This window comes from Prionailurus bengalensis, chromosome A3 (genome assembly GCF_016509475.1).
Source record: "Prionailurus bengalensis isolate Pbe53 chromosome A3, Fcat_Pben_1.1_paternal_pri, whole genome shotgun sequence".
NCBI lineage: Eukaryota > Metazoa > Chordata > Mammalia > Carnivora > Felidae > Prionailurus > Prionailurus bengalensis.
In genome coordinates this window covers 45,463,693-45,486,374 of record NC_057354.1, presented here as the reverse complement: position 1 = coordinate 45,486,374, position 22,682 = coordinate 45,463,693, and the positions used below count along the sequence as shown (strand labels likewise).

At 40.1% G+C, this 22,682-nt stretch overlaps 1 protein-coding gene across 1 annotated transcript in view; it reads left to right on the top strand.

Annotated features, from left to right (window-relative positions):
- Nucleotides 1–22,682, top strand: part of RALGAPA2 (Ral GTPase activating protein catalytic subunit alpha 2) — a 322,478-nt gene that overhangs the window by 226,250 nt on the left and 73,546 nt on the right. Inside the window, 1 exon segment of the mRNA XM_043602994.1 lies at nt 10,222–10,349. Coding sequence (XP_043458929.1) covers nt 10,222–10,349 — 128 coding nt within the window.

Here is a 22,682-nt window from a genome sequence, read left to right as displayed (position 1 = left end):
TAATCTTGGACTTCCCAGCCTCCAGAATTACGAGAAACTAATTTCTGTTGTTTATAAACCACCCAGTGTATGATACGTTGTTATAGCAGCCCAGACTAAGGTACTACCAAAAATCAAAAACAAAGGGAAAATCTTGAAAGAAACCAGAGTTAAAACATAATTGTAGAGGAGCAAGCCCAAATATTACAGTGGACCTCTCTTCAGAAATCATATAAGCAAGAAGCAAGTGGATTAAAACATTAAAATTGTTGTGAGAAAGAAACCTGCTAGCCTAGGATTCTGTGTCCTTCAAAAGTGAAAGAAAAAATAAAGACTTTCTCAGACAAAACTTAGGAAACTTGTGGCCAATAGACCTGCCTTACAAAAAAAAGTTAAACTCATCAAGAAGGAAAATTATGCAGATCAGAAACAGAGATCTACTTTAAAAAGGAAGAGCGTTAGGGAAGAAATAAATGAAGTTAAATGAAATCTTTCGTGTTTCTTATTCCTAATTGATCTAACAGATAACTGTTCCAAATAAAAATAGCAACTATGTATTCAGTGATTGGATAAGTAATGAATGACAGCGACAGTTATGAGGATGGAAGGGAAGAATTGGCAATGCTCTGTTGTAAAGTACTTGTACTGCCCGTGAAGCAAGATAGTGCTATGAAAGAGGACCTGGATTAGTTGTAAGTGTATATGTCAAACTCAAGAACAATCACTGAAAAAAGTTTTTTAAAAAAAGGGTATCATAGATATTCTAAGAGAAAAACTGGAATTATATAAAATGCTCAATAAAATCAGAGAAAGCAGAAAAAGAGTAGAAAACAACAAGAGGAGCAAGTGAAATACAGTAACAAATACGGTAGATATTCATCTAACTATATCAGTCATCACTTTACATATCAAGAGTCTAAATGTACCAATTAAAAGAAAAAAGACTGTCAGAGTGGATTAAAACAAAAACAACAAGACCCAACTCTATGTTGTCTACAAGAAACCCACATTAAATTATAAAGACACAGATTGAAAGTAAAGGGATGGAGAAAGATATCCCACACTAACCCAGATCAGGACTAACTGTGTTAATGCCCCACAAACCCTGTCTTCAGAGCAAGAAAATTATCAGGGATGAAGAGGGGCATTACAAGTGGGCAGAGAAAGTTCCTCTAGGGGGTGATGTTTAAGTTCCCCAAGAGATGACCCTGAATGGAGCAGGAGCATCAACCAAAGAGGACAGAAAGAACAAAGTCCTTACACAGGACATGAGCTTCATGAGTGAGGAAAGCTATCTACTGGCCCTGGGATGGGGAGAGGAAGGCTGGGGGAGCTGAGAGATTCCATGGCCCCATGGTGAGGATGCTGACCTTGATGAGCTTAGAAAGGCAGGCAGTCTAACCACATTTTTTTTTCTGTAAAACAGGGACAAAGTGTCAGCCTCATGGAATTGTTGCAGGAATTATATACTTTATACATACATACACACACACACACACACACACACACACACACACACACACACACACACATTGAGCACTGAGCTCATAACCTGGCCCAGAAGAGGGAGTTTAATAACAGTAGCCCCAGCCATTGGGCTTATCATTAAAAATCAAATATTTCTGGGCTCTTTAACCTCTTGTTCTATGATTCATTTGTTATTCTGTCTTGATATAACCTCTTAATTAATTCCAAAATAGATCAGTTAATTATGTATATTACTTTAATCTCCAGTTACTAAAAATCATAGATTCCAAAGGCATCAAAGGAGAAGTTTTAGGCCCAGTTAATGAATCAACCTACTATAAAAGACATTCATAGATATGCCATGATTGTTCCCTAAGGGGACTTTCTCCCTATTTGGAAGTTCTTTTTCTGTGTCTACCCCAGGCTCTGCAAAATAGAGTGTAAGTCTGTTTTTGCTTTTCTTTCAAGAAACCTGTCCAAGTCCAATGAGCCATTTTCCAGCTGGTCCCTCCTCAGAGAGCATTGCCCTTATAGAGTTACACGTTCGCAGAGGACACTGTCATGCCTTCCCCTTTCCTCATCTGTTCTAAGGGAACAACAGATGATCTTTAAGGGCTCTTCTACTTCTGCCATCAAGGATTCCAGGACCTGCTAGTTTCTCCCTCTGGGAAGTTCACAATCCTGTAGTATGAACTTGTGGACTGAAAGAGTATATTTGGACCCATGAAGTTATGCTTCAGATGTCAGCATCAGTGACAGATAGATTGGTTAAAAAATTGCATTGAAGTACAATAACTTTCCCACTGGCAAAAACAATAGCAGTTATGTTATTCACCAGAAAGACTGAGTCCATAGACTGAAAACTTTATTAAAATTTTATAAAAAGTAAAATGTGTTCAATTCTAAGCACTCTCATGTGCTCTGTGGTTCCATTGGTCTTGTACAGATCAATTCTTGACAGGAGAATCCCTTACTGACAGGCACTTTTGGCTTTGGAGTAACTGGAGTTGAGTTTCTCCAGAGGAATATCTTTGGCCATGCCATGCTATGACATGGAAAGCCAGCACTGGTCAGCTTAGCCCCATGGCTATTCTTGAGTCTTTTCATTTCTCTCTGAGTGGTACTGATGCTCCACACCTTCCCCTAGATACCTGTTGTAGGTCTTCCCAGTCCTCAAGTGCACTTTCCAGCCTCCTCTCCTGCCTTTCTCCCTTTAGCGGCTCTGCCTCTGACTTCCCACTGGGATACAGAAAGTCCCTCCAAGTCTGTGTGCAGCCGTTTGCCTCATCCAGCCACAGTCTTTGTCTTTACTTCCCTATAATGCATCTAACACCAACTAATGCTCGGCAAGATTAGCACCTCTCAGAATACATTGTGGGGACACCACCTTAGCAAAGGGAGCCAGTGCCCTCTCACCCTTTTGGCTCTGCTTTCTACCATTTGTCTGAGTGCCCCTCTCCTTTCACACATCTCTGCCAATACCCACAGTCATGACCACCTCCCACACTGTGGCTTCTGTGGCGTCTCTCAGCTAGAAGAGGACTTTCTGCTGTTCCAGAACATTGTATCTGTACCCATCCTAAAGCTTTTTTTTTTTCCTTTTCCTTTATTGGCCTTCTTGAATGTATAATTTTATCTCCCCTATGAACTGTTTATGCTTAAGAGTTCTGACTTATTTACCTCTGTATTCCACTACAGCCTTACTGGGGCTTTGATCAAAGCAGGCAAATACATAACTAGTAAACAGGAAATCTGAAATCTCTTCCCTTTTGACCCAGAAAGATTCTATGTATTTTTCAAATTTTTCAGGCAAGAGTTTGGAGTCCTATAATCCATTTTCCCCCAAAACTATCTTCTATTATTTAGAAAATGTATTTGTATAATATAAAGATTAAAATATATGGAAATAAACAGTCTCTCAGAAACATAGCTTATACTTCTCTTAAAGTTTTTACCCTTATCTCAATATTATACGGTTTTCCTACCTTGTCTGTCATTAAGATAGTACTATTTGCAAGCCACTTCAGGGATTAATATAGCATTTGAATGTGTCAGCCACTCTGTGAGGGGAGTAGGACATACCATGCCTCTCCTGGGCTCTGAATATGTCCATATATGTAAGTGTAGTAAGTTACCAAGGAGACTTGGTTTCTTGGCAGCCAAACCAAGTCCAGAATTTGACTCTTGGTTGTCTCGACGTCTTTGAGCCCAGAAAGGTGTTCGTTTTCACACCTGTATGTGGATGCTCATTAATGAAAGGCTGTTCACATTTTTGTGGTTCTGTGTACACATCCTGTGTACACTTTACAGGCATATGTGTGGAGTCCATCAGAAACTCGAAGCTGACCCTGTGCATTGTCACCCTCCTCTTGCTTAATAAAAGCAGTGCCAAAAAGCTGGGTGCAAAAATCATGGCCATATTTTTGTTATGAACACAAGCCCCCAGTTTTCAAAACAGGTTGTATAACTGACCAAACTGGGCAAGTCAAGCCACCCATACTCTGCACGTATAGCTCCCAGTGTGGCCTGGATCTCAGTAGATCTGCACGTGGCAGTGTTGCAGTTCTGGAAGCTAGAGTTATCCACGAGGAACTTGAAGAGAGCTCGGTTGTTCACTACCTTGTTTTGGAACATCAAGATGTCTGGACTGAGTCTGTGAGATATTAATTCCCACAAATCAACTGGAGATTCCAGCTCATTTTCTGTGTCCCAAAGATTCTCCTTTGCCCTGGCTGCAGCAGCTGGATACCTCCTCGTGCTGGCACGCTAAGCAGTATTTCAGGATGAACTTCAGTGACATCACTTCTCCACAAAAAAAGCTTTCTCCACTTTCGTGATATCTGGCTGAGAGAACCTGGGTGGTTCTGGGCCTGGACGCAGGCCTGTTAAGGAGAAAACCACATGGGCTACGCTTTCTAGGTTTGTGCTGCCTCTCCCAGATGTGATCGGGACTCCACAGGCATCTCCTAACTTGCAACTGGTGAGGAAATCTTACTAATCTCAGGCTCTGGTCATCATGCTGGGAGAGGGCAGTTGTGAGTCAGAAACTTTAGTTTGTTGTGAACATACATGCGTGATGGATGAAATGCCAGGTTATGGTTCTGATTATTAATTGTATTAGCCTTTTTCCAAAGAGCCAGCTTTTGATCCTGGTTATTCTCTCTGTTGTGTGTTTATTTCTATTTCATTTAAGCCTACTTCTGTCTTTATTATTTCTTCCCTTCCAGTTTCTTTTGAATTATTCTTTTGGATTTAAATATTTCTTGAGGTGGGTGCCTATCTCATTAAGTTTCAGTTTTTATTCCTCGCTCATATGAGCATTTAATCCCACATATTCCCTGTCGTTACTGCTTCAACATCTAATATCTACTATTTTCATGATTATTTAACTTGACATACTTTTAAGTTAGTATTTTTGTTGACCCCTGAGTGATTTAGAAATACGTTTCAGGGCGCCTGGGTAGCTCAGTCGGTTAAGTGTCCGACTTCGGCTCAGGTCACCATCTCGCAGTTCATGGGTTCGAGCCTCACATCGGTCTCTGTGCTGACAGCTCAGAGCCTAGAACCTGCTTCAGATTCTGTGTCTCCCTCTCTCTCTGCCCTTCCCCCACTTGTGCTCTGTGTCTCTCAAAAATGAATAAATGTAAAAAAAATTTTTTTTTTAAAAAGTATGTTTCTTAATTTCTAAACATAGATGTTTGTGCTGGGTATTCTTGTGTTGCAATTTTTTTTAACTTAATGTGTCTTTGGGCACAGAATATAGATTGTATGATTTCAGCCCCTTGAAATTGAGACTTGCTTTACGACCTAGAACAGGGCTCAGCAAAGTTTTCCTATAAAGGATCAGGTGGTAAATCTTTTAGGCTTTGTGGCCCACAGAGTATCTGTGACAGCTATTCAACTCTGCCATTGCAGTGTGAAAACAAGTATAGGCAATATGTAAGTGAAGGACTGTGGTTCTGTTCCAGTACAATTTTATTCTTGGCTGATTTTGAATTTCATATAATTATTACATGTCACAAAATATCTTTTTCAACCGTTGAAAAAAGGAAAAACCATTTTTAGCTTGTAGGCCTTACAGAAAAGGCACCAGACTTGGAAATAGGCACCATAGTCTGTATTTGTGGATCGTTGGCCTAGAATATGGTCAGTTTTTAAAACTGTTCTGTGCATGCTTGAAATGGATGTGTCTTCTACAATTGTTGGGTGAAATATTTTGTATGTATCCATGAGGATGAGTTTGTTATTGTGTTGTTCAAACTTTCTATATACTTGTTTTTTACAAAATATTTTTAATATAGCATTAATAAAGAAAAGGGTACAAATTATAAGTGTACAACTTGATGTTTTCAAAGCACATTATTTAATGCTTCCCAGATGTAAACATAGGATATTGCCAGCCATCAGAAATCTCCTTACACTCCATCCCAATCACTAATCTCTCAAAAAGGTAGCCACTTTTCTATTTTGACTTCTGTCACCATTGATTGGTTATACCTGTTTTTGAACTATAGATGGAATTACATTATGTGAACTTCTTTGTGTCTTTGTTTCTTCTTTGTTTCTTTCACTCAGCATAATATTTGGGTCATTCCCATGATGTTACATGTAGTTGTGGTTTGTTCATTTCATTACTGTGGAATTTTCTATTAGTTGAATATACCACAAATTTTTCATTCATTCTCCTGTTGATGAACACTGAGGGTATGTCCAGTTTGGTGAATATATGTGACTTGCCTTTTCACTTTCATTATGAGCAGAATGTTTTACATTTTTATTAAGTCCAATTTATTTTTTTTTCTTTTATGATTGGCACCTTTTATACCCTAAGAAACCCTTGCCTGACCCAAGATTGTGAAGATTTTCTCATATATTTTCTTCTAGAAACTTTGTAGTCTCAGCTTTACTCTTTTGATATATAATCCATCTAAATGTTTGTGTGTGATATGAGGTAGAAGTCAAGGTTAGATATGACTATCTGCTTGTTTTAGGACCTTTTTTGAAACAGACTTCCCTTTCCATATAAAATTGATGTGCTGCCTTTATTGCAAATCAGTTGGATCAATTCTTGGGCCCTGCATTATGTTCTGCTGATATATTTGTCTTTCCTAGTGCCAATGTTATTATATATTAATTAGGATAATTTTATAGTATGCCCTGAAATTAGGTAATATAAATCTTATTGTCTTGGCTAACTTAAGTCTTTCCATTTTAATATGAATTTAGAATCAGCTTATCTATGTCTATAAAAATAGCTTGCCAAGATTTTTATTTGCTTTGTGCTGTATCTATTGCTCTCTTTCAGCAGACTTGACATCTTAACAGTGTGGAAATTTCCAATCCATGAACATTGTACATCTTTCCATCTTTTAGGTTGTCTTTGTCTTTAATTTATCAATGTTTGATAATATATATATCTTTTATCAAATTTATTCTTAGTTATCTTATGGTTTTGATGCTGTTATTATTTTTAAAAGTCTTTTTCTGGGGCACCTGGGTGGCTTAGTCAGTTAAGCATCCGACTTCAGCTCAGGTCATGATCTCACAGTTTGTGAGTTTGAGCCCTGCGTCAGACTGTGCTAACAGCTCAGAGCCTGGACCCTGCTTCAGATTATGTGTCTTCCTCTCTTTCTGCACCTCCCCCACTTGGGTTCTCTCTCTCTCTCTCTCTCTCAAAAATAAATAAACACTTTTTTCAAGTCATTTTCCAATTGTTGGTGGCTAACATTCAGAAGTATAATTGATTTGGAGGGTATATTATATACTGTGACCTTTCAAAATCCAGTTGTCTAGTTAAATTCCTTTGGATTTCTCATGTTCATAATCATGTTATCTAAATAAATAACTTTACTTCTTTCTAATCTTTAGGTTCCTTTTTTTTCTTCCTTTCTTTCTCTTATTTTCTTTATTGTAATAACTAGGACTTTCAAAAATGTTGAATAGAATATGTGACAGACATCCTTGCCTTTTCAGATCTTAGGTGGGAAACATTTAATATTTCACCATCATTTATGTTACAGGTTTTTTTTTCCTTTAAGATTTCATCAAATTGAGAAAGTTCTCTTCTATTCCCAGTTTTTTGGGAATTTTTTTAAATCATGAATGAGAGTTGATTCTATGTATGTTTTTTCTGTATGTATCAAGAAGGTCATACAGTTTTTCTTCCTTATTTTATTAATGTAGTAAATTTCATTAATGGATTTATCATTGTTTAACCAATCTTGGCTTTTTATGGAAAATACTACTTGGTCAAGATACAGTGTCTTTTATATATATTGCTGTATTTAATTTGCTGAGAATTTGTAAATTATTTTTACATCTTTGTTGAGGGATGTTAGTTCACAGTTTTCTTATGTCAGCTTCACATGTCCTCTCCTTTGAGCAAAGAGTCTTCCATTTTCCCCGGCCCCTCTCCCAGTGCCAACCACAGAAAAGGTATTCCACAAGTAAATAGTCTTCGACACAAGTTAAAAGACCTATTCTGGAGACCTGTATTTGTTACATAATTTAAGTTATTTAAAATAACAGTTTCACCCATTCAGCCAGTATTTGCATCCCAACCATGTGCCAGGCACAGTGCTACTCATTGGAGGTTTCTCTCCACCATCTCCAGCAACTGCTTCTCAATCTTCTTTGATAATTCTTCCTCATGTCTTCAACCTCTAAACATTGGAGGGCCACAGGATTAGTCCTTGAACCTTTTTTCTTACTCATCTGATCATCCAATCTCATGGCTGTAAATACCATCTATAAATAAATAATTCTTGAAAATCTCCAATCTGGGCTTCTCCCTTGACTTCCAGCCTGATATATCTGCTGCCATCTCCATATATCACCTCTGGATATCTAATAGTCATCTCAAACTTAGCATGTTTAAAGTTGAAACAGTCACCCTCCCTTTTGGTCCTCTCCATTTCAGGAAAAGGTGGCTCCAACTTTCCTATTGCCAGGCATAAACCATGGCATCATTTTTGATGCCTCTTTTTCTCTCCCACTTCATTAGTAATCCTCAGAAAATCCTATCTCCCTTCAAACTATTTCTGGAAACCAACCACTTCTCCCCACTTCTGCCACCATTCTGTTCTAAGCCATCATCATCTCTTGCCTAGATTCTTCACTAGTTCCCTAGCTGGTCTCCATAATGCCTACTACTTGCAATTTTCCCAACACAAAAGCCAGAACATACCATTAAAATGTAGGTTAGGGGTGCCTGGGTGGCTCAGTTGGTTGGGCATCCAACTTTTGATTTCAGCTCAGGTCATTATCTCACCATTCATGGAGATTAAGCCCCACATCGGACTCTGTACTGACAGCACATGGCCTGTTTGGGATTTTCTCTCTCTCTCTCTCTCCCTCTCTCTGTCTCTCCTTCTCTCTCTCAAAATAGATTAATAAACATTTTAAATACATAAATAAAATGAAGATAAGATCAGATCTCCCACTTCCCTAAACCCTCCAGAAGGCTTTAATCTTGTGCACAGCAGAAATCCAGAATCTCTAAAATTTCCTATAAGACCCCTCTTATTACCTATCCAGCTTTATCTCCTTCTGTTCTTTTTCTTGCTCAACTGAGCTACATCTTCTGTGGCTTGCTTGCTTTTTCTTAACCATAGTAATTCCACTCTCACCACAGGGCCATGTATTTGCTTGTTCCTCAGCCTGGAGTGCTCTCCCATCAAACTTTTACTGAAATGTCATCTTCTCCTTGAAGCCATCCCTAGTCACGTGCTTTTAAATTGGAGGACTTCCCCCCTCAAAAAGAATCCTATTGCTCTTCCTGCTTTATTTTTCACTTTAGCTCTTTTACTACCTGATACATATTTTATGTATATATTTTATATTTATATTTTCTGTTTTATGTACTCTTTATCCTCTCAAACCTCCAATAAATTCTAAGCTCAACGAAATGAAGAATTTTATAATTCACTGCTGTGTTCCCAGGGAATAGAACAGTGTCTGTCACATAATAAATATTTTTAATAAATGATTAACAAGCGAGAGTGAATAAATACATGACTTACAAAGCAGACCCAGTCTTTGACCTCATGGAGCTGACAATCTCCATATTGGTAAATGGAGTTAATGAATTTCTAATGGAAAAAAAAAAAGAGAGAGAGAGAGAGAGAGAGGGGAAGAGAAGAAAGAAATCCAGAAAACACAGGCACCAGAACCTTGTGGGTTGCTCACATTGTAAAAGTGGGTCCAGTGAAAGAAAGCCAAGCCTCTAATAAGGAAGTAGAAAGAAATGAGGATAACACAATTATCTTAGAAGCAGAGGAAAGAAGGTTTAAGAATGAGGACTATAAGTAGGACTTTGTAGCTGTTACCAGCGATAGTCACTATCTCCTTTAAGAGTCAATAGGCATCGGGATCCATGCAGAAACACTGCCAGTTCCACACTGGTTTCAGAAGGATGCAAGGCTAGAGGTGTGCGATGAGGTGCAGCGGTGTATTGTGCATAATCCACGTGATGTAGACATTTAGAAAGAGTAATGCTATTTCTCTAAATGGCAACACAAGGGGGAAAAAACTTAGTCATAATTTGTCATGAGAAGTTTTGCTGAAGAGTTCATAGTGGAGGAGTATTGTGGAGCAGACCTGTGTTGCTTGATCCGAAGCCCTCAACGTGTATCCTGCTAAGATCAGCATCTCTTTGTGGTTGACAGTCTGTGTGGTCATGACAGGTCCAAGACATCCACCAGCTGTTCTCAGGTCTTTGGTTTGGCTTTTACTGGTTTTTTGAAAAGTAAGTGTTTTTTTGTTTTGAATTAACAGGTTCCATTTTTTGGGCCTCTGTTTGATGGAGCCATAGTGAGTGGAAAGCTATTGCCAAGCCTTATATGTGCCACGTGCATCAATGCTAGCAGGGCTGTGAAGTGCCTCATCCCACTCTACCAGAGCTTGTATCTTTTTGCTTGGAGTATGTAACCTATTAACCTTCCCGGAATCCTGATTTCTGGCAGTTTTTCATGAGGGGTAAGTAGTTCCTGGGTTGAAAAGGGAAGAGAGAAAGTTTTTTAATGTGTGTTGAAAATGACATTGTATGATCTTCAGACCGTCTGTCAATTTATCTTACATATAATAACACTGTGCTTCACCAACCTCCAGAAGAGTTTATTTTCATAATTTAGTCACATAGGTTTGTGCCAAGAAGCTGTGACTGTCAAGAGTGGCTCCTCTGTTCTTGGTGTTTTTGCCTGAGGTCAGGATCCCCTCTGCCCATCCCTGTGGGTTTCAGTCTATTGTGTGGAGAAGGTAGGATGCCGAGGAAAATGTAACAGGGTCACCCAGAGTACCTACCCGAAACCAACAGCAAATGAAATGACTCTAATCAATCAAAGAATGTGGCAAGTACCAGTGGAGAAGTACAAATGTCCTTCTAGAAGGTCAGAGGAGGGGGAAATTGCATCTGGTTGAGGGTACAGGGAAAGGCAAAGTGAAGTTGCATGGGGACTTATCATTGAGAATGGCTAAAAATCCTTTTGTAATTTTTCCCAAATCTTCACCAACCCTTGATCGCTCTAAAACCAGGAGAAATTTCACTATTGTAATTTTTTTCTCAGACATCAGTTGGCATGCTATAGTATTTATGCCTAGGTATAATGTCTGATTATAACAAAAGGAAACTAAGGTGACTTCCTAAAATTGATGCAAAAGGCATCTGACCTCCTAGTAAAACTTAGAATCTCTTTGTTTCTAATTGGTATTGACAATGAATATGAACATACTGTGTTTGAACTCTCTCTATACTTGTCCCATTCCAGCCATTAGTGATGTGTTGCTGAAAGGGGGTCGAGGGTAGGTGAGAAATATCATGTGTGAATAGGTACAGTTCATGAAAAATACCTTTCATTAAAATCTTGGTCACTGTGTTGATTGATATTCTGTCTTTAGATTTAAAAAAAAAATACATATGCCATGTGGCAACTTGGAATTATCATAGAAATTAGTAGTAGAAAAGAGCTATTAGGTCCCATCTGGTCCCTCCCTGGGGGCCAGGGCAGCATTATTCCATTCTGCATGCTCCTTCGCGCTTTGTCCAGGCTGGTGGTGCGTGTTTGGGAGATGGCATTCTTCGAAGTGATATCCACAGCACTCTAGACTTAATCTTATAGCTGGTGTCGATTCAGCCTTCAGCATGGGGGGTTTTATTTTGCAAACGCTTGAAAGAGGTTCTTGGCAGAGATGAGAAAGACCTATTCAGCAATTGGCTTGTCAGCTTGCATGTCAACTAGGATGAGCCGGACACTCATCAGTCAAGTATTTTGGACCAAAGCAAGTAAAAATCATTTGCAAAGAAGAAAATTCCACTCCATGTAAGTCCATTGTGATTTTTGTCACGCCACTTTCCCCACTTATCAAACTTCTCATTACAAAATACATGCTTCGTTATTTTGTTCAACACCGCTTTCTCAAAGAAGAATCAATATAGCATCAGAATAATCAGGTTTAAGGAAAACAATACTGTTAAAACTTCAAAAGATTGGATTCAGTGTCACTTGAAAAACTTTTCAAGGAATCACATTAGATAAATGTGGATGCCAGCCAGGGCTACTGATGTTAATGTGGGTTATTAAATACTGTATTCTTCAATAACTCATAAAATAGCCAGGTTGACATCTCAGAGGACAAGTTGGTAGAAGTTAAGACAGGAAAAGTAACAAAACCTATTATGTTGCTCATTATTTTAAAAATTTAAGTATTTTTCTTTTATCTTATAGTTTGAGAAGATTTAATCTGTGCAGTTCAAATAAAGTACTTAAGAAATAAAATACTATATATAATTTTTATAAAGATATAGGGAAAACTTTGCAATCACTTAAGTACTCTATTATGTAATTTCTGCTTATAAAAGTTCTAATACTCAGGCCAGAAACCAAAAGTATAATAATAAGAATAGTTGAGAAAAATAGAAGAAAAAAGAAAAAAGAGGGGTTTTTGTACTTTTATTCTTTAAAACATTACTGGTTACTAATTTTTAAACTTTTTAAATACCTATAGATGTCAGCTGAGGCTATTAATAATTAACTGTTCCCTTAACATTTTGTTAAAACATCCTGGTCCTCACATGCTTTGGCAAAAGTTTGAACTGATTTGTGTAGCAGCTGAGTTCTGGAATTTACTGCTTCGTTGAGATAAGTCTTAGATTTGAATTTTGAAAAACACTGAATAACCTAATACATCCTAATTGCGAGTGTCCCTTTGTATTCTCATTTAGCTAACCGTGTGGACTCACGAACTGCCGAGCCCAGTGCCAGGAGCTTGGGATACACAAGGAGCAAGGCAGATGGGGTTCTTGTCACGCACTTCACAGAGAAGATGCACAAACTAATACCGTTGTATAAAGCAACTAAATAGAGAGTGGGAGTGAAACAGGGCCAGGGTAAGGGCTCTCTGCAGAGAAAGCATGTAGGCTGAGGTTGGAGGGATGACAGGGAAGCAGTCCCCAGGGAGGAGGATAGCATTCCAGGAAGAGGGCACTCTAGCAAGCGCAGACGTCAGTGTTCTCAAGTGGTAAACTCAGGTTTTTTAGGATCTAATGCATGATCGAGCCCATCAGAGTACCCGTGACAGACACAAGGGCAAGCTTCCAGCAGAGGTGGTTTCTGGGGGATACCTGAGGAGGCCGAGCTTCCCTAACTCTGTCACCTCGTGGCCCACCTTGAAAGTTCTAATCTTAGTACAGCATCAAGTCTGCCCGGTACTAGGGGCAACCACCCCAACCCCTGCAAGTCCTCCCTAGGGCTGAGAAGATCAGTAATACTTTGGACATATCTGAAACCAGTGCTGGCTGTATAACCCAGGGCTCCCAGTAGAGAATGAAAATCTAGAGGCCCTCATTCAAAAAGCAGGGAGGGAGAAGTGCCTTAAAAGATGCTACAATATAAACCTTTTTCCATTCCTTCACAGTTTTTCTCTCAACTTGTCATGGTGTTTTTTTATTTGCTATTTAATGCCAATTGAAGTCAAGAAATATTAAAATTTTAAATAATTAGCATTAATATTTATCGGTATTTATATTGTATAATCCCAGTTTAATATGCAAATATAAAAGTATTTAGCTCATATATGGAATCACAATTACACAGTTCATATTTTGTAATTCATACATGGATATATTTTGCTCTTAACAGTGAAAACGCAGCACAAAACTAACTTACCTATTTTTACTTCATTCTTCATATGCAATATGTAACCAACCATCTTCCTTCAGTTTACTGGTGAGTAAGAAAGGACTAACAGAAAAAAGAACTGGGCGTCCCTCTGTTTTTCCCCTTCCATCTCTGTCATCATTTCGGAGTAAATTGTTGGCTAACACAGTAATACAACTAAGGATCTGTAGGGGTTCTTGGTTATTCTTGTTCCTTAGGACAACACTGCTTATTTTCTGTGCTCAAAGCAAGTTCCAATTCAGGTGGAAAGTATGGCCTCTCAAGATAGTCAGCCTCCCCACTTACTCAGGCTTGGTGGTGACACACTTCCTGTGTGCCGTCTCTGAGTCCCTCTGACCAGGCATTGTGGCTCCACCACAGTCTTGCTCCTGGGACACTGCTAAGGCTGTGCAAGGAACCAGCATGTTCTATGGTTCCATATGGTTCCAACAACCATATGTTGTATGTATTTCCTCTGCCCATGAGCATGCTCCATTGTCTCACCAGACTTCAAGTGCAGAACACGATATCAAAGATAAAATTATTGAGAACTTCAGGAGAGCAACAACAGAGCATTCAACGAAGCAGGGCCCATTGTAAGCACTGTGCAGATGCTCAGGTCACATGTCCGTGAAGCCCTCCTTGGTACCCATTCCAGACCACCTCCCTCCCCCAGTATGAGTTGGGGAATTCTGTTCCTAGGTATTTATTATGTTTCATTCCTTTCCTAAAGCCAGGCAGTATATCCTTTGGCAACATTTCATTGGCCTATGAACCAAGACCCAATAAGGAATGAAGCAGCTTGCATGTATGGGCCTAGAAGGCACAATTCATTTATGAGAACAGATTTCTGAGAAAGCATTGCTATTATCTGTTTCCCTGAGATATTACATATAGTTGTGGGTGCTGACAAAGAACGGGAAATTTCTTTGTAAATACCAGCCATTTTATGTGGGCATTCCTGTGTCCCCATTTTGTTTCTAATATTAAGGTTACAGTTGTGAAGTAGAACATCACCAAACTGCTCATTTCATCCAAACATCATTCGGTTACCAGAATGACTATTTTATGAACAAGGGACATGTTGTTTAATTCAGACCTTCTTTCAGTCCTTTAGAGAGGAAGCACTTGTTTTGTTTTGTTTTGTTTTTATATTGACCATAGATAGCCAAGCATTGAACCTGAGACAAATGAAGAAAAAAGCCGATGGAATTAGTTTGCAATGGTTATTCATATCTCCTATCCTCTCCCCACCTAATGGTTGATACTTAAGCACCCTAAATAGTGTCAGTTTTGATTCAGTTTTATATAATATTTAACTAGAAGTAGAAATGTGAGCAGTAATGTATCAATTTTGTTCAGTAACGTTCAAGAAAGCATACCAGTTCTTACTAAACAGAGGACTGGGCACATTGTTGGCATGGATTTGCCTCTCTGGGACCTTTTTAAGCAGTAAATCCAGCTTAGAATCAATATCAAAGGAGTTCTTGTTTGGGGTACCCTTGGCTAAATGATCAAACAGTTGGAACTGTGTGGTGAAGGCTCACAGAAGACTGAAAAATACCATTGTCGTACATGATCAAGAAAAAAACAGTGAACACGATAGGGATGTATTTGGAAAGCACCCTCAGTAACCGTTCAGGCCAGCCCCTTTGTCCTTCCTGAGTTTTCCGGTATCTTCCTCAGCAGGCTAAATCAAATCTTTCAAGTGGAGCCCTCATCCTATGGCCACTGCTCTTCTGAGTGACGAGGGCCAAGTCACCTGCCATCTGCTTTTTCTGTCCCTCATGGGCAATCAGGGGGCCTATTCCCGTGCCTAGAATGTTGTAAATGGGAAGCTTGCCACATTTTATGTTTACAGTTCCAAAGCCAACTAAAGATTCCAAAATTAAACGATGCTCGACTGATGGAAGTTCCCAAATTATTGGAGCCAGGGCTTTCGTTCTCCTCCTCAACTAACTTGTTTCAGGGAAAAGGTGGCCACACAACATACAGTGTGCCCATTAGGAGGAACTCACCCTGAATCAAACAGATGGTGGCTTTTTGAAATAAACGTCCACTTCAATAGAACAATAGCCACAATGGCATTCGCCATCTCTCCTCTCTGGAAGTATCAGCATTTGATGGAGAGGACTGGGCTGCCTAAGGAAAAGTAATTTTACACCTCATTCTTTCACCAGTGAAATTTAGTTTTATTTTCAAGTAACAGATATAGTTGGTAATAAATACAATAGCATACCTTCTCTCTTAGACTCATGACTTCCTAATATCATTATTAAGTTTTATTCTCAAATTATATACACCTTCAAAAAAGTGGCCTCTCTCCCTAAAGCTGTAACAGTCCCATTTCTGACTTCTCTGGTGGAATCTTTGGTTCTTTTTCCTGGGAAGATCTTTAATTTCCTCCATTTGTCTTAAGACACTTAAGAGCATAGGAAAAGGAGTCAGACAGTACTATGTAGTATGTTTTGCCATGCAAAACCAGTGTGCATTTGTCATCGTTTACTGTGTCCCTGCCATGTGGTAGGCACTGTCCTAGCCCCTGGGAGTAGAAATATGAATAAGATATTGCAAGTGAGAGGACAGTGTTTGCTCATGGACCAAGCTCTAAAAGAGCACATCACATTTGAGAACCACGAAAGCTTCCACATGGCAGAGTGTGAGACACACACGCACATGTACACACACAGTGAGAATGGAGGTGATGGAGGCATTTAAGGGGCAGTGGGAGGAAGTGACGGCCTGATCATAGGCAGTGGCAGGGGATGGTTTGGATCCCCACATAAAGCAGGTGGACTAATTCAGCATGGGACCTGCTAGATTTCCTGGGGTGTAGAGGTTAATGAGAAAACAGTCAGGGACAGACCGCTCCAGAGTATCACATCTGAGGAGTTGGCTTGGGAGGAGAGAGAGGGAGAGGGAGGGAGGCAGAGGAAAATTTCCAGGAGAGAATAGTATCACAAAAAAAGTGAGGAGCAGAGAAATGAAGGGTCACCTTCAGCAGAGTGGTCAGTAGGACACACCCTCCTGATGGGTCTTATCTGTAGCTTATTCTAGCAGCCTCAAGTCTTCACCTGGGGAATTGGGTATGATAAGACCTAGAACAGAATTACTTCATAAAAAAAGGAAAAACATTAGGTATTAGCAGCACTGAAAAGAAAGAAGGTACTCCTGGGTGGGCTGGAAGTGCTGGAGAACTGGAAATGCATGTGAGGGGCCAAATTCAAGAGCAGCCTCCAGAACAGAGTAATGCTCCAGAGGGGAGGGCATGGACAGTGCTTTCCTAATCCACACTTCTAAACCAGCCCTAAGGCAAAGTGTCATTGTGATGGGGATTTACACCACTCGATATAGTTCCAACGTACATTCTACTAAAGGCAACAAGCATTTGATAAAATTTTGGCAGGCAAACAATCTCTTGCAGAAGACAGAGGAAGCAAATGAGGGGAACTATTATTTGGATCTATTCCTTAGCAGTTTGAAGGATGGGATTTGTGACTTTGAATGTTGCAAAAGGTAATGACTTTGTACTAGAGTTTGTGTAAGAATGGGAGAGAAACAAGTAGACCTGCACCCTGACACTTGGGAACCGCATTTCAAAAAAAAAAAAAAAAAAATTCTGAAAAAGAGTTCAGATCAAGAATTGGCATACTCCTGTGGGCGGGTTGAGACTGTAAAAGGGAATAAGAAATAAGGTATTTTTTTAAATTGGGGATGCATGGAAGAGTAGCCAGTGTAGTTGCATGGTGTGGGTTCCAACAAGTGCATATTTAACAGGTGTGCATCCAGACTAAAAGAGGAGCTCCACGCTGCCCTGATAGAAGGCCATCGCGTTAACCTTTATCCCACTTGTCCTCCATCTTCGTATACCAAGGGACAGAGAGTGTCTGAAAAGTGTATGAATTGAAACTCAAATCACTGGGGGGCACCTGGGTGGCTCAGTCGGTGGAGCATCCGCCTCTTGATTTCAGCTCAGGTCATGTGATCTCACGGTTCATGAGTTCAAGCCCCGCATCGGGCTTCATGCTGACTGTGCAGTCTGCTTGGGATTTTCTCTCTCCCCTCTCTCTCTGCCCCTACCCTGCTTGCTCTCTCCCAAAATAAATAAGTAAACTTCAAAAATTTTTTAATAAAAATAAAAAAATAAAATCCAAATCACTGAGAACACTTAAGAAGGGAAAAAAAGCACTAGAAAGTAAGGTCCAGTCTTCAAGGCCATTATATTTCTAGTTATAGAACAAATTTCCTACAGCAGTGTCAGATTCACAAGATTTAGAAATCAAGTAAAATAAAGGATGCACCAAGAGCTGAAAATAGGAAAATATTTTCCTTATTTGCAAATAGGATTAAAGGATGAATTTTGAAATGTTGCATGGGCCCCTCATAAAATTGTTACACTAGATTACTAAATAGCTTGTGAGCCTTCAGAAAAGAAGGAGTTTAAAAAGAATACAATATCCCAAATACACTCATTATATTTGATAAGAGCACTATTTTCAGAGATTGAGAAAGCTTATAAACATAAAATCTTAATTTTCGTAAAACACAAGATTAAGTATCATAGTCATCTGGCAAATAGGAGAGGGAAATATGGGCCCATGGGAGCTGGGTGACTTCACTATAGCTACAGGGCATTAATTCATGGACTGCCAGTTGAGGGCGGGGGGGGGGGGGGGGGGAGCCCTTTGTGTCTCCTGCACCACAGCTTTTGCTCAATCCCTCTGCCATGCAACAACTTTTTTATCAGCAACTTTCTCAAAGGTCCAGAACACATGTTTATCAAAATAGTACTTTTCAGAAAGCTGAGAGGTTCACCTCAGTTGACAGAGGGCAAAATCAGAAACCAGGATTACGTCAATAGATGAGGCTTTTAGGCCCAAACCAACAAGATGAGATTTAGCAGGGTAGACTAACGCCATGTGCCTGGGTTTAGACAATCAGCTGTGTGTGTACAGGATGGGGAGGATGGGGCATGACAGCAAGTCACTGAGAGATGTCTGAGGATTTTGGTTAAGCACAGATTTGAGGTGAGGAACCAGAGGTCCGGGTCACAGAAACAAAGGCATCGTGCCTCTGCCCCTACAGCCTCAGCCCTCACTGTGAACGTGGGTGCTGCTCTGGGGCCCACACTGTAAGGAGAGACCTTGACCAAGCTGGAGCATGTCCACACAAGTAGTGACCACTGTACATGAGGTCTCAGGGAGCCATTAAAATCAAGAAGGAGTTGTTTCAGGAGCCTGGATTTTTCTAAAAGAGGAGACGAGGCTGTAAAACCGGGACCAATAAACAGAGACAACAGAAGCACCTCTTAACTCAAAAGTCAAAGCCAGTGCTCAAAAACCAGAGTGACAAACCAGCTGCCTGTGGGCTGTATCCAGCCCCCAGATGGGTTTTGTTTGAACTGCACTTGGCCTCCAGTATTACTCCTGAAGATTGACTTTGTCAGCCTTACTGAAAACTCGGAAGATTTTGAGCTTTCAAAAAATCTAGGTTTCTAACTTGAAGAATCAGAACCTCTGACTCCACTGGGCCTCTTTTCTTGCTGGCAGCAATCAGCCTCCTTAAAAGGCTGTGTGCTCTCCTGTTCACCACAGTACCTTCCAGCGCTGAGGCCTAGATGGTCTCCCTCTGGGGGTTGAGAGGGTTAGTGGGCCAAGCAGGTAAAACAGTGCTAGTCTTTGGTAAGGAATCAGTTAAGTGTTAATGCAGTTATTTTTATCATATTACCAGCTTGGAGTTTTAAACCTCTATTGTAAAAAACTGGAACCACCCAACTGTGGAGTTAGGATTCAAGGAAGTATTTACCTTTTCCCACCACAGGCGTTAAAGGCTGGAGACTGTCTTTCCTCAGTGACATGTAGAAGGTCCTCCTTGGTGTGAAAGCATGGCTCCCTGGGGTGTGGGCTGCTCTTGGTGCCCTTGGTGCCTGGCGAAGAGGCCTGTGAGAAGCACATGGAACAGGGGAGATCTTCAGGGAGTGGGACAAAGAAATCATTTTTTGCTACTTTTTGCTGTAAAGTGACATCACTATTAGACAAAAGACCATTCCCTCTGGAAACGTTAGCATAAATCTCACAATCTGTGCAGAAACCAGGTTGGTGGTGTCATGCTTAGGGAAATAGCAGCAGCAACCCAGCTTTCCACTCTGCCCCTCTTGGATCCATGGCTGTTGGGTCACGTGTAGCCAGCTCGTCACAGGCCTGTGCTCCTTCCCACTGTGGGACCTTTGGATACGGTGAGCTCTGCTGACCCTAGACATTCCTCTTGAGTCTCTCCTGTGATACAGATCCCTCACCCTCCCATAGCCATCTAGCCCTCTGACACTCTTTTTGCCAGACTGGGCCTCCCTTTATCCTCTTCTTTCTCCTGATTATACTACGAGCTGCCCAACAGTGGTCTTGTCTCAATTTAGTTGCTATCCCTGTCTCGTACCTCCTAGTATATCATAAATCTGAGTGTGTGTGAAGGGAGAGAGAGGGAGGGAAAGAGATTGATTTGGTTAAAAAAGAAAAAAAAATGGAAAACAGACAAAAATAAATTATATTTTATAAAATAGATTTTTTTTTAATTTTTTTTTTCAACATTTATTTATTTTTGGGACAGAGAGAGACAGAGCATGAACGGGGGAGGGGCTGAGAGAGAGGGAGACACAGAATCGGAAGCTGGCTCCAGGCTCTGAGCCATCAGCCCAGAGCCTGACGCGGGGCTCCAACTCACGGACCGCGAGATCGTGACCTGGCTGAAGTCAGACGCTTAACCGACTGTGCCACCCAGGCGCCCCTAAAATAGATTTTTTTTATTGAAAACCTCATTTATCCAAGAAATATAGCTCTACAAGTAGAATATGTATCTATGTATGTAGATATAGATATATTCTCAAAGTCCCTTTTATTCCACTTTTGCATATTTAAGTTGATAGCTGGATCCCCAACACACACTTATAGCAGCACCTGACACATGGCAGGTACTCAATAAATACTTCTTAAGTGAACTATATTGTCAAAAATACATAGATGGTAGTATTCGAGAGGAAAGAAGTGTTAGAATTTTTTTAATGTTTGTTTGTTTATTTGGGGGGGGGGCGGGGGATGGGTAGGAACGTTCAGTGTGGAGCTCAGCTCGGGGCTCAGTCTCACAACCGTGAGATCATGACCTGAGCTGAAATCAAGAGTCAGACGCTTAAGCAACTGAGCCACCCAGGCACCCTGGAAGTGTTAGAACTTTTACTGAAAATTGGATTCCATGTGTCTTTTTCTTTATGTTGAATAATACAGTGTTTTGTGCATATTACTTTTCTGTTGCATTCTAAATAATAATCCACTCATCACTACTCCCAAAAAGTTATTGAAGGATATTTGTGTAGAAATCCTGACAATTAGAATAGTGACTTCATATTTGGCTTTTAAATTAATGGAATTTTACTGAGAGCCGTGAAGAGTAGTGGCTATTCAGTTATCCCATGTTACTAGAGTGATAAATGTATTTAGTTAGTTTTTGAGAGACAGACTGAATTCAAAGAGTGTCAAAGACAGAAAATTTACAGACAAGAAGAAAGTGAGAAAAACAGGATGTTGCCAGGAAAGCCATGGCCTCCTAGGAGAGTAGTGCCACTCCAGGCTGAGGAAGAAAGAAGTGTCCGGAAAGGCCTTAAATAATGTGGGTGTCAGAGTCTCCTTCTAAATCCTAGGGATATAATTGTAGGGGGGCTTAAAAAATTCTTAATTGTATGTAAATTTTATACACGTAAATAAAACGCCTGCAGTGCCTAAGGGAAGCTCTCCGCGTGTCTGAGACCTGGAGCAGGCTGGGCCTTGGCGGCACATGCAAATGCTGACAGCTGAAGTCACTTGTTGGAAAGTCCGCAAACTCTGGTTACAGCTGCATTTGTCAGTAGCTTTAAGGGAAGTGTAATCAGCCAGAGAGATTAATTTGCATCTCAATTAGAAAAGAGTCGGGAGGAAGCACTAAGGTCTGGTGCAGGAAGGTTGGGGAAGAAATCTCACTGAACACAAAAGCCTCCCTCGCTCCGTCCTCCAGCTGAGTGGAGGACAATATCTGAGGTTTCGTTTCCATAGGGACCAGAAGCCTGCTGGGCCCCAGAAGAATCTCGGGTTTGCACCGTAATCATTTGGTCATGATGACACAAATTCCACTGTTGTTCCCAAATACATTTTGCTATTAGAAAGCTATTACAAAAATGGAAATGGTTATCATGTCAAAAGCATGCGAGAGGGTATTTGCTGACCCTACTTACCTTTTTTCATAGTGCCACGTCGATTTCTGGGCCCTTAACATTTGTTAGTGTCTGAATATTCAAAGAGCAAAAGGTCATTCCATAAATGACAATATTTCTTTAACATTCACATGACCATTTTGGGAATGGCGACAGCATCAAAGGGAGCCCATTATTCCTGATTCTCTCACACTCTTTAGTAGTAAGCAAACAAGATTATTAATTTAAAAACACAGGCGAGGAAGAAACATGGAATCTTTTGGCCACAGAGCGTGGAAAAACTTCTGAAAATCACAGCCCTTTTTATAATCCTGGCAAAACTGAAAGAGGTATCCCTAACCTTAACTTTAAAAAGCACATCATCATATTAATTTTAAATTTTTCCTTCGAATATTACCTAGTGGTCATTTTCACAGGCTTTGATATTTATACCAGGTAGGTCCTTTGTTTTCAGAGAAGTTCATCATGTTTTCAAAATTCTGTACTTGAATCTAGTGAGAGCTGAAACTGAATCATTTATCCATGCCAAGTTACTCTGCCATAACCAGGAAGGGCTCACCCTTGGCATTTTTGGAGGAAGACTTTGATTTCTAGTTTATTTTGTTCCCTCTCAAATAGTTAATTCATTGGCTCCAGCTTCAAAGTGGGAAAACAGAAAAAGAGTGAGAAAAAACTGAGTCATGCATTACAAACTGTTGAATGAAACTGAATTCTTTTTTTAAAAAAAAAAAAATCAGAGTTTTAAATTAATCTTCCCATGCTGGAAAGGGGGAAGAAACAAGTTTCCTAAGGACAATCTCTACCAGTGCCTACAGACTGAAATAACACATTGCAGCGAGACATCAGAACCT